The sequence below is a fragment of the Amblyomma maculatum genome, chromosome 2, assembly GCF_055883805.1.
Source record: "Amblyomma maculatum isolate TAMU_Amacu chromosome 2, ASM5588380v1, whole genome shotgun sequence".
NCBI lineage: Eukaryota > Metazoa > Arthropoda > Arachnida > Ixodida > Ixodidae > Amblyomma > Amblyomma maculatum.
Window position 1 is genome coordinate 182848270 of NC_139345.1, and position 16820 is coordinate 182865089.

The following is a 16820-nucleotide window of genomic DNA, read 5'->3' on the forward strand; positions in this document are numbered from 1 at the left end:
TCTGCAATCTCAAAGGCTCCATTGTGATATTTGCAATGAAGGTCAACTTTCAATATAGATAAACCTTGATGTAACGAACTTCAGTACAACGAAATCCTCAACGTAGTGAAATATTTTGGTTTCCACAACTTGACGTGTAAAGAACACCTTGTATTTTTAGCCTCGGTATAATGAAGTAAATTTTATCACACTTTCAATATAGTGAAATTTTGTTGCTGTCTCGAAACGAACCGGCGTAAAAATTGTGCCGCAAGTGCGAAAGGTTGAATGAAGCACACATCGAAGCGCGTGCATGAAGGTGCGCCATCCGGAAGGCAGATGAAGAGTGCATGGTGGCTGAGCGCGCCGCCTGCTGCGCCATCTTGGGCAGTACGGTTAAGGTGAGCGTAGTCTTGTGGTAAATCACTAGGCCGCATGGGTGCCTGGGCAACGCATAGCCAGCAAGATCGGACAAAGCTCTGTAGAGATTGGCAAAACGGCTAACTTCACTGAGTGACTTGGCACAGCTCAACTCACTGAAATGAACAAGCTCATTTCAACGACTCACTGGCTCACTTAAATTACGGTGGAGCGGCCACACGGCGCCTGTGCCCTGTCTCGATCGTTTTCTTTGTATACCAGCTCGGCTTGCCCTTTTTGTTGTCTCTGCCACGCGTACCTTTTTTTTTTTTTTTGTGCATCCCCTGGCGATTGTGCCACCATGCGCCAGGACCAAGAAAACCCATGTAGTCCTATCACAACACAATAGATGATTGGCCTCAGTTTATTGACGTGCTAATGAGGCACGCTCAGAAAACGGACAGAAGTGGATGACATGGATGACATTTTCAGAACTACACTAAGGAGTACAAGTGAAGAGTGGGGCACAAACTGTGCATTCACCTGCTGTCTTCAAAGACACAGAAGACATCAATCTTCAAAGAGCGATGTTGCACCAGCTAATGATGCACAACCTGTGAGTATCGTGAGACATCGTCCAAACAGCAACAGGTAACAAATGGCGCCATCCTTTGCTAGTTAAGGCTTCTTTACTTCTCTCAGAGGCCTCGGGTGCCACACTGTAAAATGCATACAAAACCAAAGGGGCTGCCGCGTCATGTAGTGCGAGTCTACTCGTGTTGGCCATCACTCATCGGTCAGAAAATGAAACAGCGAAATTTCTGGACAAAAAAAAAAAGTAATAGACTCAGGTGCCAGCGGCTGCGTAACCACAGAGACATCTGAAGGTGATGGGTGGTTTCGACACTTGTGAGGGAGGGCGAGAATGCAGTTGCTTTCTCACCCTGCCGCAAATATATCATACGTAAATCGCAGCTGCCAGAAGACCCAGCTCTGGTGGAACGGTTTGGCATGGCCCACTCACTGAACGAGACAGAACTGGCTCTCCAAAAGAACCATCGCTCTCTCTCTCTTACTGAGCTGCGGCGCCACGCTCACTCCCCCTTTAAAAAGAGTGGCTAAAAGACAGCCGTAGGCAATGGGATGTCTGCATCTCTTGCGAGGAATAGCAGGAAGGCAATTGGTTTCTCGCATCACATTGAGCAAAAGACCCCGCTCTCATGGAACGGTTTGGCACGCCTCACTGAACGAGAGAATCAGGTCTCCAAAATAACCACTGCTTATTCTTACTGAGCCACAGCTCACTTGCTCTGCAGCGGCGGTGGCCGAACGCGGCGTCGAATCGGTGACGTGATCGGGAACTCGAAGTTCAGTTGGGGGGCGATGATGGTCAAACAAAAATATACATCCGCGTCGTCCCCACTCCTCACCAAGCACATAGTGCCCAGCTCCACCACAACTCAAAGCTTTCCCTTTGAATGGTCTGTGAAATGTTCCGGAGGGTCATCTGCATACCATATGACAAATTTTGATGTTGCAAAATTTCAATGTACTGAAGTACATGCAGATTCTACCGAGTTCGTTATATCTAGGTTTAACTGTATAATTGAAATGGCAGCTTTGACACAGTTTTTGCACCTGTTCGGCAGGAATTGTTAAGCGCTGTAACTGTATAAATAATGGTCTTCCACTATGCCATCAATGGTGCGTTTATGTTTTACGCTTTCAGAATGGTCCAGCGTTCATTCATAGATATGGAGAACATGTTCGATCTTCTGGACACCAAGCCAGAGGTGTGTGGACTCTTCTTTTTGTTTTGTTTGTATGTTCTGTTTGAGAGCATTACTTTGCTTTCACACTGAGAACCAATTGGCACACACCAGGTTACAAATACTAATGCAGTTCGAACCTCGACCTAAACGGGCAGAACACATCACTCTAAGCATCCATTTTGTCCGGCGCAGTGTAAAGCTTCCTGTCTCAAGTGGTTTATTCCATAGCGATCTTGCCAGAAACGGTGTAAAAACATTTTACCGAGAATTATGCGGCCGTTTTTTATGTAGTACAATACTTGAAACCTTATGTTGCGACTGCGACGACAATTGCACGTCGGGAAAGGTGATTTACCGAAAACTAACATAAATCTCACTTGCAGACAGTAATTAGACATATTTTTAGTGCACAGCAGCATCAAGCTTAGCTTCTACACCCAGAGATGTTACAGCACAGGAACATACACCTCATCGAAGGAAAGCTTTACTGGGCCATGGTCACCGATCCAAGGAATTCAAGACACTGTGGCGCCATCTAGTGACAAACGCTAAAAGCACATCATAGGCGATGTAAAAGGTGGCTGGTTTTTGCCTACGGCAGCACTGAAAAGAGTGCAAAATACAGTCGAACCCGGTTATATCGAATCCGGATATTTCGAATCTTGGTTATATCGAACTCGCGAAATATCCCCTTGAAAATCCCACGTAAAAGTATAGGAAAGCCGCGTCATATATCGAACTCAGTTTCACCGGTCGTTCAATATATCGAACTCCACACCACACACTGGAAAGTGTGCCTTCCCCAAAGACGATCGCATCACCCTTGGCCGTTTGCCGCGTGACGTTTTCAAGCCACGCGCAGAAGGAATGAGAGGGAACAGTTCGGCGACGGCTGGTCTGGGCAGCGCGCCGCCCATTCCCCAAAGGCATGCGCATCTACAGTTGTCGTTTCCCGCGCGTCAGCACATGACGTTTGCAAGCCATGTGTGTGGGTGTGCCCATTCTTTTAGCCGAGCTATCTCTCTCCTTCACGCATGCGCCAAGCCAGCGCAGCCCGTTTTCAGACAGACGTCGGACGCTTTCTCCAGCGTGTGTTGCGAACCCTCTGCGTGCGGCGGCGGACGTGGCTATGGCGCCTGCGGATGTTAAGAAGCGGCAGCTCCCTCTCATTCTTTTTTTTTGCGAGAGCCATCTACGCGCGGCGTAGCGTAAGATATGGCGGCTGCGGACGTTAAGAAGCGGCAGGGTTCTTTTTTTCTTTCTTTTTTTTTTGCGGGAATGTTTATTTTATTAATTTTTTTTTTATTGTTTATTCTTGCATGTATGAATCAGCGAAAGCACGTGGTAGCTGCTGCAATCATGACGCCCGCCCCAAGCGCGGCATGATAAATCTAACCAGGTTTGTACGTGCAATCAAGCCATCACGGGCACTCTGCAAAGTTCGCTCCCTGCCACCGCAGGAGCTATAAAAAGATAAACGCGCCCTGACGTTATCGCTGCGCAGCATCTTGGCACGCTGCCAATGAGCTGTGGATGAGACGACCGAAACGGACGCGCGCCATCGACACGCAAGCGAAAATGCTCGCGATTTCTTCCGCCGCGGCGACAGAGAAACCTTGTTTTGAGCTTCCGCGGTGGCTCAAGCGGCGAGAGGGACGCAGTTCCAACAAGTTTGAAAATTTTCGCTCTGTCGCTGCCGCTCGTCGCTGAGATCGCTCAGTCGCTTGCATGTGTGCAAGCTGGCCTTAACGCATTTTTTTTTTTAAATTTCGGTTGCAAAAGTGGAGGGTGGGTTCATTATGCGAGTCGTCACAAGCCGATTTCTGTATATCGAATTATCGATATATCGAACTATTTCGCGATCCCCTTCGAGTTCGATATATCCGGGTTCGACTGTATAGTAAAACAATGCGAGCTCTTTTTAAAGAATAGATAACACTGCACTTACAAAAACCAGTGACATATTCCCAATATGGGGTCACGTGGGTTGCTACAGTGATAATTATAGGATTTTGCTGCCAGAGGTGACATCACTCGTTTTCATGTAATTTGTGATGCCAAAATAAAACTATAAGCCCTTGTTTTATGGATATCGTAGCCCTCGATCCATACCATACGAGACAAGATCTTTTAATTTCCACCATAATCCTATTACATATTTTGGTCAGTGTTCTGTCCCCTTAAGGGAAGTACAATAAGGAAGACTGCAAGTTTTCAAATTTTAGTTGTAAGTCCACGTGATGTGAAATCATGAATGTGGAAAAACGTTTTCTGATCATGCTGGTAACATGGCAGCGGCAGCCGCCATCCCCACTGGTGCTGCAGCTTGCTCACACCGCTATATGGGAGGAGGGTCGTTATAATGGACACGGATAAAGCGAATTATTGGATACAGCACAGTAAAATCAATGTTTGGCTGGTCCATAATTTAGTTCTATTCGAGTTCAAGCTGTATGACGAAACGAAAAGATCTAAACTCTATACAGTCGAACCCGGATATATCGAACTCACGAAATATCCCCTTGAAAATCCCATGTTAAAGTATAGAAAAGCCGCGTCATATATCGAACTTAATTTCACCGGTCGTTCAATATATCGAACTCCGCACCAAACACTGAAAAGTGTGCCTTCCCCAAAGACGATCGTATCACCCTTGGCGGTTTGCTGCGTGACGTTTTCAAGCCACGCGCGGAAGGAATGAGAGGGGACAGTTAGATGACGGCTGGTCTGGGCAGCGCCGCGCCCCTTCCCCAAAGGCGCGCGCATCTGCAATTATCGTTTCCCGCGCGCCAACATATGATGTTTGCAAGCCATGTGCATGGGTGTGCCCATCCATTTGCCGAGCTATCTCTCCCCTTCAGCACGCGCTACGCATGCGCCAAGCCAGCTTAGCCCGTTTTCAGACAGGCGTCGAACGCTTTCTCCAGCGTGTGTTGCGAACTCTCTGCGCACGGTTGCTGACGTGACTATGGTGCCTGCGGACGTTAGAAAGCGGCAAGGTCTCCGTTTTTTTTTTTTTTTTTCTTTTTTTTTTTTTTTTTGCGACTTATTATTTCTTATCATTGTGCTGTTCGAACGTTAAGAAACGGCAGTTTTCATTTTTTTTTTTTTTTTGCGGGAGTCGTTTATCCTTGCATGTACGAATCGATGAAAGCACGTGGTCAGCTGCTGTGATCATGACGCCCGCCGCAAGCGCGGCGTGATAAATCGAACCAGGCTTGTGCAATCAAGCCATCACGGGCACTCTGCCAAGTTCGCTCCCCGCCACCGCAGGAGCTATCAAAAGATAAACGCGCCCTGCGCCCCGACATCCCTGCCCAGCATCTTGGCACGCTGCCAAGAAATGAGCTGTGGATGAGACGACCAAAACAGAGTGACGCGCGCCATTGACATGCAAGCGAAAACGCTGGCAATTTCTGCCGCGGCGACACAGAAACCTTGTTTTGAGCTGCCGCGGTGGGCTCGCACAGTTCCAACAATATGGAAATTTTTTGCTCTGTCGCTGCCGCTCGTCGCTAAGATCGCTCAATCGCTTGCATGTAAGCCAGTTGGCCTTAACGAATTTTTTTTTTCAAATTCTCGGTGCAAAAGTGGAGGGTGGGTTCATTATGCGACAAATACGGTATCATATTTTCGCATCGTAAGTGCCGTCACAAGCTGATTTCTGTATATCGAATTATCGATATATCGAACTATTTCGCGATCCCCTTCGAGTTCGATATATCCGGGTTCGACTGTATTCGATCAGTTATAACAAAGCAGTGTTTTGCATTAGTATGGTTCAAAAGAAGCATAGAAGCTGGAAGAACACCCCATGAAATATTTCAGTCGTTTGAATCGCCAACCACAGAAGTGTGTTTGAATTAGTCACGCGTTCGCATGCTGCACCATCTAAGGGCAGCAATAAGAACTACTATCCGCAGCTTACAAGCATGTGACCGGCACATGGTCGAACCATCACCTCGTGCTCTAATTGACCCGCACACACTGCAGGCCGTAAGTCCGTTGACTCCATCGTGCAAAATGGCAACACAGAAGCGTGTGTTGTTTTACTTGAGATGAAAATGAAGACTTCCAGGACGATCAAGACCAGGCGCAGAAAAAGGATATTGCCACGGACATTGGTGTTGCATCTAGCGCTGTGTCAACGATATGATTGCGAGGCAGATAATTGAGGACAAGCATCCAGAAGTCACCGTGAATAACAATTGGAAGCATAATACCGTATTTACTCGCATAATGATCGCACTTTTTTTTTTAAATACTGACGCAAATTTCGGGGTGCGATCATTACGCGGGGTAAATTTTCTACAAAAAATTTTTGAGCACCGAAAACGCAAACAAGTTGCAGGTCAGACGTCTTAGAACATATATCTCGATTACAACCAAAAATAAAAGCTGAGTAAGGCTTACCTTCGCAATAAACACGCACATTAAGCATCACATGGAGTGCACAATGCCCATTTATTTTTTTTCGTCAGTACTCTAATCAAAGTCTGAATCCTCGCCATCCTCGCTTTCACTGCTGCACGACTCATCGGAAACGGCAGTGTCGTCGCTGGGAGCATCTTCACAATCCCACAGGAAGTCATCTTCCATTCCATCCAAAGCGTTAGATATGCCTGTCTTCTTAAAACTCTTAGCCACTACCTCGTCGGGGTACTGCTCCACGCTTCTGTGATCCACGAGCACAGTATCTCCACGGATGGCCTTCTAATCTTTCCGCTCGGCGTCAAATCATGCTGGCCCATCGCCATCCACTCAGCATAAAAGTCGTCGAACGTTGTCCTTGAACGGTTTGTTCAGACACGTCAAGAGGCTGCAGCAGCGAAGTCAGGCCGCCAGGAATGACTGCAATGTCCGTGCGCAGCTCTTTCAGCTTGGCACGCACGCTGTCCACAAGGTGACCCCTAAAACTGTCCAAAACCAGAAGCGAGGGAAGCAGAAATGCTCCTGGTCTTCTTCCCCAAACAGTCTTGATCCAGTCGACCATCAAGTCTGCAGTCATCCACCCTTAGTTTCCCTTCGGAATAGTCTTCCGTTTGAAGATCACGTATGGTGGCAGCTTCCGCCCGCCGGCCGTCACAGCAAGCATGACTGTGCATCGCTGTTTTTCTGCACCAGACGTCTTCACGAGGACGCTCCGAGCACCCTTCTCGTTCACAGTTGTATTCCGGGGCATGTCAAACGTCAGTGGAGTTTGATCGGCGTTTCCAATTTGCGACATGAGGTAACCGCATTTTTCGCGAAGCCTAGTGACGAAGTGATGGAAGTCTATCACTGTGCTTTCATACGCAGCTGGGAGCCGCTGGCACAACAACGTCCGCCGCCTCAGGGAAAGTCCATTCCGTCGCATAAAGCGAGTCGTCCAACCGGAGCTAGCGCGGAAATCCTTTGCGGAGATTCCCAGCTTCCTGGCAGTTGTGCGCACCTGCGTCTGTATCATTTCTAATGACACTGCACAACCATCCTTGCGCAGGTCCCTCACGTATTCTAGGACTGCCTCCTCAACACGAGGGAACTTGCCCGTCTTGGGTCCACGGAAAGCCCGCCGTGTCTTGTTTGTAGCCATCAGCTTCTCGCGCTGCTTCTTCCAATAGCGTATCCTCATTTCGTCCACGCCGAAATGCCTACCAGCAGCGCGGTTGCCATGCTCCAGTACATAGTCGACAGCCTTGAGCTTAAACGCGGCGGTGTAACTGGCATACCGCCCCATGGTGAAATGGCGTAAACTCGCACAAAAACACAAAGCACGCTACGACGCTGCCGAATTGCAAAATGGCGAACGCCGCAAAGCATGGAATTATGGGAACTCCAACGTTACTAGACTAGGTTGGGAACTCGTCGGAATGCATTCGCTGCGGGATGACTGCAGATCAACCACCAGGCGGCTCCATGTTCGGGGTGCGATCATTACGCGGGGAACTTAAAAAATGGAATTTTGACCTCAAAATTCAGGGGTGCGATCATTACGCGAGTGCGATCATTATGTGAGTAAATACGGTAGCCCTGTCACCATCCCAAATGACGCTTCTGAATGTTACGTTCAAAGACTTCAACACTGCTGAAGACAACTTGGTTGTGTCGCCATAGCGCCTCGTGGAATGTTGATCAGTTGATGCCGGTGATGCAAGTAATGGTCATGACAACAAACAAAAAGGGGAAGAGCGAGCTTTATAGAGCACTGAGGCTGCTGACATGGCCAAGGTTGTGCCATCTTTTTTAATTAAATCTTGGGGCAACATTTCCACTTCTGTGTTCTTGTTTTGCTCCCAGCAAAAAACAAAAAGTGAGATTTTATGCTTATATGAAAGTTTTATTTAAAATATTGTGTATTTTTGCAGCTTTGTGTTGTCCATATTAGGCTGTCTTTAGCTTGTTTTCAGGAAATTGTGCACACGACAACCACTGCAGCCGGTTACCACATAACGCTGGCCCATCTATTTAGCGAAACTGAATCCTGCATTCATTTTGCCTGCCTGACTCAGTATCTCTTTTTGTGCAAGACTGTTCAGACAGGAGTGCATATTTTACGTGTGCAGTTGCAGAACTTGCACCTTGTGCAGGCGATTTGTTACTATTCTGTTTGCATCCGCAAATGTAGATGTTGCGCCTTGAGAGGGTGTGTGTGTGTGTGGGTGTGGGTGTGGGTGTGTGTGTGTGGGTGCGTGCGTGCATGTGTACGTACGCGCGTTGCCTTGGAAAATGAACTCCTTGCGACTGCATTACTATAGAAGAAATTCATCACCACTTTATGCACAGTTTCACTTTGTTTTCTGTTTGCTAGCTTTGTGCGTGTTTTATTTCAATCTTCTAGTGTTCTTCACCCTTCTGCCCAGGTCATAGACGCTGTGAACGCACCGAATTTGCAGCTGACTGATGGCGAGGTTCGGTTCAACAATGTCTACTTCTCGTACAACCCTGAGTAAGTCACTTTAAAAAGCTCTCTAGCACAACAGCAGTGAGTGTGCTTGGTGCTCGTGGAATGTCACCGTTCGCTCCACTGTCAACTGCGCCCAATTTAAAAGCAGTGTCAAGCTTTAAAGATAAGGTGCCTAAAATGCAGATTCCAGAATGCGCTATGTGGGTTTGCAGCCACTACCAAGTGCCAAGAAAATGTTGAAACTAGCATCACAAAGTTTTGCTGGTGAATATAGGTCACCCATTTAAGTTAGTGGTTTCAAAATATGTATATTAGTATTAATGCCTTGCACTGTTCGTTGAAGAAAAGACCCAATTTGACAGTTTTCACAGTATACAAATTTTTGCTAATGACATTTACGCACCAGGGAGTGTAATTTGTGTAGTTCATTTTTAGCTGAAAACTTGCGAGCAGTCAGACCTGTTATGATGTACAGCTTAAGGTTGAGCTGCAAGATTATTGTCTTGAGGTTTGTGAAACGCTCTTTGTGAATCACTCAGTCACCGCATCAGTACACACTTAAACACAACGCATGCCTCGTACCAGCCCACGGCGCACAACAGCGCATGCACTTGCAGCATCTGTCCGACTAAGATGGCTGTCCTCTTCCCCGTCGTTCTCATTTGTTCCTTCCCATGAAGTCGCCGCCTGGTGATGATGATGGCTGACACATGTAATGCCATCTATCTCTGCGAACAGCTCATACTGTTTCGGAAGCAGCCCCTTAGGCTTGTCTCCTGCACTGCAACACATTAGGATCCATCCACAAAATGTTGTGGGGTCAAGTTCTTTTTTATATATCTGGTGGCCTAATCATGTTAGATGCAACCGTGCATGTGGCTGGGCAAGCCATCGGGAGTAATCAGTACGGCATCACTGCAGCTAGGGAACTGCACAAACAGGAGGCATTGAGTTTGCTGTGCTTTTACTTTCTATCATTATGTCCACATTCTGCCACCATTGTTGACAGCACTAATACATACTTATGTAAACACTGCCACACTGTGTGCATCATCACCTGTCGCTTACCAAGCCATGTTACACACAGTGCTTTTCTTAACTGTTTACAAATTTGCATTTTGAAGACCACGAGAAATATGCCTATACGATCTGTGCAGTTGCATTTTACACCAAAGCAAACTGATGACTAGTGTTTAACTAAAGCTATCTAATCAACTTGCTATTTTTGATTGTAAGAGGAAATAATTTATGGGAAAATTGAAGGTCGTCAAATCAAAGATGGGCCTCATTGTTAAATCAAACTTTGAAAATATGCAAAGTAAAGTCTACCAAGTTGACTTTTCAGCATTGCACATTCAAAAAATGGCATCTGTGGCATTTTTTATGCATCGAATACAGACATACATTGTGTGTTTGATTATGTAAAAGAAGTTAACATGGTTTTGGTGATACTACCATACATATACGCATCATGGTATAATTATGCAATGCAAGAAAACCAGTTCAGTGAGCTTGCAAATGCTCATTTCTGATAATCAATATTTTGAACCACCCTGCTGATTAAGAAAATTTAAAGACTGGGCTCACCTATGATGTTAATTGATCATTACTCATCAAGCTCTATCATGTATATGGTGTCCGTCTTGGAGAACCTACCTGCGCAGGCCGCACTGATTATATCCCTCATGATTTTCAAAATACGACTTTGTATATGGATTAAAAAAATTGCCCTTTGTAACAGTGCTCTAGTTACAGAAAAGAGGGTTGATTTGCAATTTGTGTTGTGTGTTGACAAAGATGGTACCTGCATCCTATTCTTTCAAAGTGGTAAGCCCTTCTTAGGTTTCCATTTCCACAGCCCAGCTTTGATGTGTCTTAAGGTTACTTTAAAAGTCGTGTGAATTGAGCACATTCCAAGGTTGAACTTGAGCAGTGCATGGCACTCCGTGTACTGCTCTCCCAAGTGTCATGTTGCCAACATATGTGTCCAATGCTACTGATGGAAGATGCTGTTATTCTGTTTCTTTGGATGACGGGGGGGTGTCCTACAGATCCGTGTTGTACGTGAAAATGAGTCTGTTATTGTTAACTTATGATCCACCAGGTTTTGCACTTGGCGACATGCTAGTTTGTGTAGCACAGATATTCATTACTGTGCAAGTTATTAGCACTGTAAGGAAGAAGATGATACAGCGCCGACACTGATGACGATGAAGACGCCGATCAGCTGGCGCGCGCACTGAGAGCTCAGACTGTCTTGTTCGGACGAGATTGTGCTTCACTCTAGGATCGTCTTGTCTCACCGGTCGCCGCCTCCAGTCCTTCAAATAACCCCCAATAAACCCCTCCTCATTTGGTGGAACATGCCAGGGTACGACTCTTACACGATCATTGTGGAGCTCCGCAGCCGTACGATACCTATGGCGACAAACGAGGTAGGCCAACAGCCGGTGGCAGCCCCTTCGCAGTCCATCTCATGCTCCGGTGCCGTTCGGCAGCGAGACCCCGCAGTTTTCAATGGGCAGGGCGACCAGGACGTTGAAGATTGGTTGGCCTCGTATGAGCGGGTAAGTCGCCATAACAACCGGGAGGACCGCATGAAAATCAACGTCATCTTCTACCTGAGGGACGTTGCTAACCTCTGGTATCGAAACCATGAGGCCGACATGCCAACTTGGGCCAACTTCAAGGCAAAGCTCACAGACGTTTTCGGTTGTCCCACAGTTCGAAAACTACGCGCTGAAGAAGCCCTGCGCGTACACGTTCAGTATGAAGGGGAAAGCTTCACAAGCTACATTGAAGACGTCGTTATTTTACGCAAGCGTGTCGACCCCTCTATGGATGAGGCTGCCAAGATAAAATACATAATGAAGGGCATTGATGCCGATGCATTTCACATGCTGTGGGCAAAGAGCCCAACCACGGTGGCATCAGTATACAACCTTTGCCAAAGTTTCGACGAAATGCTCAAGCAACACCTCTGCACTCGTCACTCTCCCGCACCTGCTGCGTCCATCTGTGGCCTGGCTGTGAGCAGCGACCTTTTGGCTGACATTAAAGACTTCGTTCGGGATGAGGTCTCCCGACAGCTTGGGCTTTTGTCTGGCCCACGCCCGTCATCTACAGCCCAGCTGCTTAACCCTTCTACCCAACACACCATCACGCAGGAGGTTGCTGATGCCATTCCCAGTTTTGGCCAGCCAGCGCCTGTCGCACCTCATGCCGACCGTGTTCCACTGCAGCCCACACCTCTTGCTGCACCATTAAGTTACAGCCCCCCTGTTGTCATGCCGCCTCTACGTGTGCAAGTACAGATGCCTCCCACGTATGCACAAGTTACCGCCCGCTCACCGCCGCCACAGTCCTTTGCGTATGTGCCGACTATGGCGCCACCATTTGTCGCCCCATGGTTCCGATCTACGACGCCTCCCTACAATCCTTGGCGCACGAATGACAACCGGCCTATTTGCTATGCCTGCGGTATTCCCGGCCACGTCGCCCGCCTGTGCCTTTGCACTCTGCGCTCTGCCCCTGCACGCACTATGGATGACTGCAATTATCAATACAACACCTTGCGCCCACCTTCGGTTACTTCTCCAGGGCAGCCGCACAACTCGTTGGGCCGCCAGCACATTCCACTGCACCGCTCGCCGTCCCCTCGCCGTCGGTCCGTGTCTCCAATGCGGCGTCGCAGCATGACACAAGACTCGGAAAACTAGCCGCCGCAGTTCCTGGGGCACGAACTGCGCACATGTCGCCTACCACAAGTCCTCGTCTGTCTCCGCCGAACGTTCTCGAAGTTTTTGTTGATGGTGTTCGTACCCTTGCACTCGTTGATATAGGGGCCACTCTCTCCGTCATTAGCGAAAGTTTTTGTCGCTCGCTTCATAAAGCCACCATCCCGCCTTCTGGACTCTCTCTTCGCACCGCCAGCGCCAATTCCGTTCGTCTATCTGCTGCTTGCACAGCGCGTGTCGTTATCGCAGACGTCTTATACATCGTCGAGTTTTTAGTGCTTGCGTCATGTAATTCTTGGCTGGGATTTCCTTTCCCGCCACAGTGCTGTTATTGACTGCGCCCGCGCCCACGTCGCCTTCTCTGCGCTCTGTGATGCGGTTCTTGACCATTCGCCATCTTTTTCTTGCGCCAAACTTGTCGCCGATGACACCGACATTCCGTCCAACTGCGCTGTAATTGTTCCCGTGTGTGTACCGTTTTCTTTTGATGCGACTGTTCTTTTTGCGCCTTCTCCCATGTTCGCCTCTCGCCGTCACCTCCTTCTTCCCTTTGCTGACATAGTTGTTGCGGATGCCTCCACCGCTGTGGTCCCGCTACTTCGTGGAGAATGCCTTGGTCATATTGAAGTTGCTGACCTCATCTCGCTGTTTGAGGTTGATGGGTATCTACCACAGAGTGCCCACGTAGCCTCCGTATCGCCGATTACTGAGTCTTCCAATATACCAAGTTGGGACCTTTTTCAATCGTCTGTGGCCAGTGACCTCGACCCGACTCACCGTGAACAACTGTTTGCTCTCCTCAACCAGTTCCGTTCTTCGCTTGATGCTCAGACGACTTCCTTGGGCCGTGCGACTGAGGTTGTTCACCACATCGACACCGGCAGTCATGCCCCTCTTCGCCAGCACCCTTACCGTGTTTCGCCTACGGAGCGCCGTGTTATTGCTGAGCAGGTCGACAACATGCTACAACGTGGTGTAATTCAGCCTTCATCTAGTCCGTGGTCGTCTCCAGTGGTACTTGTGAAAAAGAAGGATGGCTCCATAAGATTTTGCGTTGACTACCGCCGTCTTAACAAAATTACACGTAAAGACGTATACCCACTACCCCGAATTGACGACGCCATCGATTGTTTACAAGGAGCCGAGTTCTTTTCGTCCCTGGACCTGCGCTCTGGTTATTGGCAAGTCTCTATGGCTGTGTCTGACCGCCCCAAGACAGCCTTTGTTACCCCTAAGTTCGCTGTGATGCCGTTTGGTCTTTGCAACGCTCCTGCTACGTTTGAACGAATGATGGACAACATCTTACGCGGCCTCAAGTGGAACATTTGCCTTTGTTATTTGGATGATATCGTCGTTTTCTCTCCCAATTTTCTGACGCAGCGCGTGCACTTGCACCAAATCCTGAGCTGTCTCACTGGCGCCGGTCTTCAACTTAACCTGAAGAAGTGTCGTTTTGGCACCCGCAAGCTGACAATACTGGGTCATGTTGTGTCCAAAGATGGTGTCCTGCCCGATCCGGACAAACTATGTGCAGTCACTGAATTCCCGAAACTGACTTCTGTCAAAGAGTTGCGCAGCTTCTTCGGCCTATGCTTATATTTTCGCCGTTTTGTCCGCAATTTCGTTACCATCATTGCACCGCTTACAAAATTGGTAAATGGTCCCGCCGACTTGTCTACATGGATCCCACTCTGCAATGATGCTTTCACTACGCTCCGACGTCTACTAACTTCGCCGCCCATTCTTCGCCATTACGACCCATCCGCTTCTACAGAGGTGCACACTGACGCCAGCGGCATCGGTCTCGGTGCTGTCCTCGCTCAACGCAAACCCGGCTTTTCTGAATATGTAGTTGCTTACGCTAGCCGAGCGATAACGAAAGCTGAATCTAACTACACCGTCACGGAAAAGGAGTGTCTTGCAATTGTGTGGGCCTTAACAGAGTTTCGCTCCTACTTATATGGCCGCCGCTTCAACGTTATCACCGACCACCATGCCCTCTGCTGGTTGGCTTCCCTGAAAGACCCTTCAGAACGCCTCGGCCGCTGGGCTCTTCGCCTTCAAGATTTTGACTCTGACGTGATATATCGACCGGGACGCAAACACTCCGACGCTGACGCCTTGTTGCGCTCGCCACTGCCTTCTCCTGCACCCTCAGACTCGATATCCGAACCCTCCGTTGCAGCCCTTACTTCCTACGATCTTCCTTTTAAACAATGCCGGGATCCCTGGATATCTTCACTCCTAGACGTCCTCACCTCGTCCTCAACATCTTCATTCCCGCGAGCCCTTCGTCGCCAAGCTTCCCATTTTATGATCCGGGGTGGTCTGCTGTATCGCAAAAGCTGTCGCCCGGATGGTCGCAAATGGCTCTTGGTTATTCCTCGCCATCTTCGCACAGAAATTTGTGCCCATCACCATGCCGATCCGCAAAGCGCACATGCTGGCTTGTTGAAGACATACGAGCGTCTCCGCCAGCGGTACTACTGGCGGGGGATGTACAATTTTGTCCGTCGCTATATTCGCTCCTGTACTGCTTGTCAGCAGCGGAAGTCTACTCCGCGCCCCTCCGCCGGGCCATTACAGCCATTGCATTGTCCAGCGCGACCCTTCGATCGTGTCGGAATTGACCTATATGGCCCTCGTCCATCTTCGACATCAGGCAACCGCTGGATAATAGTCGCCGTGGATCACCTCACTCGCTACACAGAGACTGCAGCTCTGCCTACGGCTAGTGCTCGTGACGTCGCCTCCTTTATTATACGTCACTTCGTTCTACGTCACGGGGCTCCTCGTGAACTTCTCAGTGACTGCGGCCGCGTCTTCCTATCACAAGTGGTCCACAAGCTGTTGGAAGCTTGCAAAATAATGCATGAACCACCACAGCTTACCATCCTCAAACCAATGGCCTCACAGAAAGGTTTAACTGAACTCTTGGTGACATGCTCACCATGTACGTTTCTTCTGACGCGTCTAATTGGGAGTAGGTGCTTCCATACGTCACCTATGCCTATAACACAGCGTCTCAGGCAACGACTGGATTTTCCCCATTCTTTCTCCTCTACGGTCGTGAGCCTTTCTGTCTACTGGACACCATACTTGCTTACCACCCCGAAAGTTCAGAGTACGCTTTTTTCCTGCTGTTGCCCGTAATGCTGAGCAGTGCTGTCAGCTGGCTCGCTCATTCACGTCGGACATTCAAGATCTTCGCCGACATGAGAGCGATCACGGCAAGCCCGCTGCTGACTTTCCTATCAATACCCTCGTTTGGCTCTGTGTTCCGGCTGATTCCAAATTCTCTGCAAAGTATAATGGCCCTTATCGTGTATTAGAGCGTACATCACCAGTTAACTACGTTGTGGAGCCGGCAACGCCTTCTTCGGACCACCGTCGCCGCTTCCGAGAAGTTGTTCACGTCAATCGACTTAAGCCGTACTATGATCCCCTTGTCATACCCTCGCCTTAAGTCGCCAGGATGGCTCACTCTTTCCGCCGGGGCAATTGTAAGGAAGAAGATGATGCAGCGCCGACACTAACGACGATGAAGACTCCGATCAGCTGGCGCGCGCACTGAGAGCTCAGACTGTCTTGTTCGGACGAGATTGTGCTTCGCTCTAGGACCGGCTTGTCTCACCGGTCGCCGTCTCCAGTCCTTCGAATAACCCTCTTCAGCACAAGCAAGAATAGGTGCCTTTTCACGTTTTGGTGCACAAACTAACAGGAATTGAGCAAGTTGCTTGCATGTTCATTATAGTTAGTTTCTTATGTGCTTACAAAATGAGTAGAGGTGTGCAAATGTTGAAATTTTCGAATATGAATTGAATACGAGTATGGGGGAGAAAATGCCTTCAAATATCTGGTCAGTGAAAACATAAACTGAAAACTAAAATATAGCAAACATTGTTCATCTTGTTTAGTTTAAAATTTATGTTGTATTTGCAAATAAAGTTAAGCTAGCATTAGCGTATACCCTACTGAAAAATCCAGTCTACATTTTATGCAGGATATTCTGTATACGGTTAAACCTGGTTGTAACAAAATTGTAAAATGTTTGCAATTTTTCATTACATCCAGGTTTTCATTATAAAT

At 48.3% G+C, this 16820-nt stretch overlaps 1 protein-coding gene across 2 annotated transcripts in view; it reads left to right on the forward strand.

Moving 5' to 3' along the window:
* Window positions 1-16820, forward strand: part of Hmt-1 (ABC transporter ATP-binding protein/permease Hmt-1) — a 104789-nt gene that overhangs the window by 51438 nt on the left and 36531 nt on the right. For both annotated transcript variants that reach the window (XM_084595567.1, XM_084595566.1), the window contains 2 exons: window positions 2069-2132; window positions 8951-9036. In XM_084595567.1, the coding sequence (XP_084451693.1) occupies window positions 2069-2132; window positions 8951-9036 (150 nt within the window). The remainder of the gene's footprint in view (window positions 1-2068; window positions 2133-8950; window positions 9037-16820) is intronic.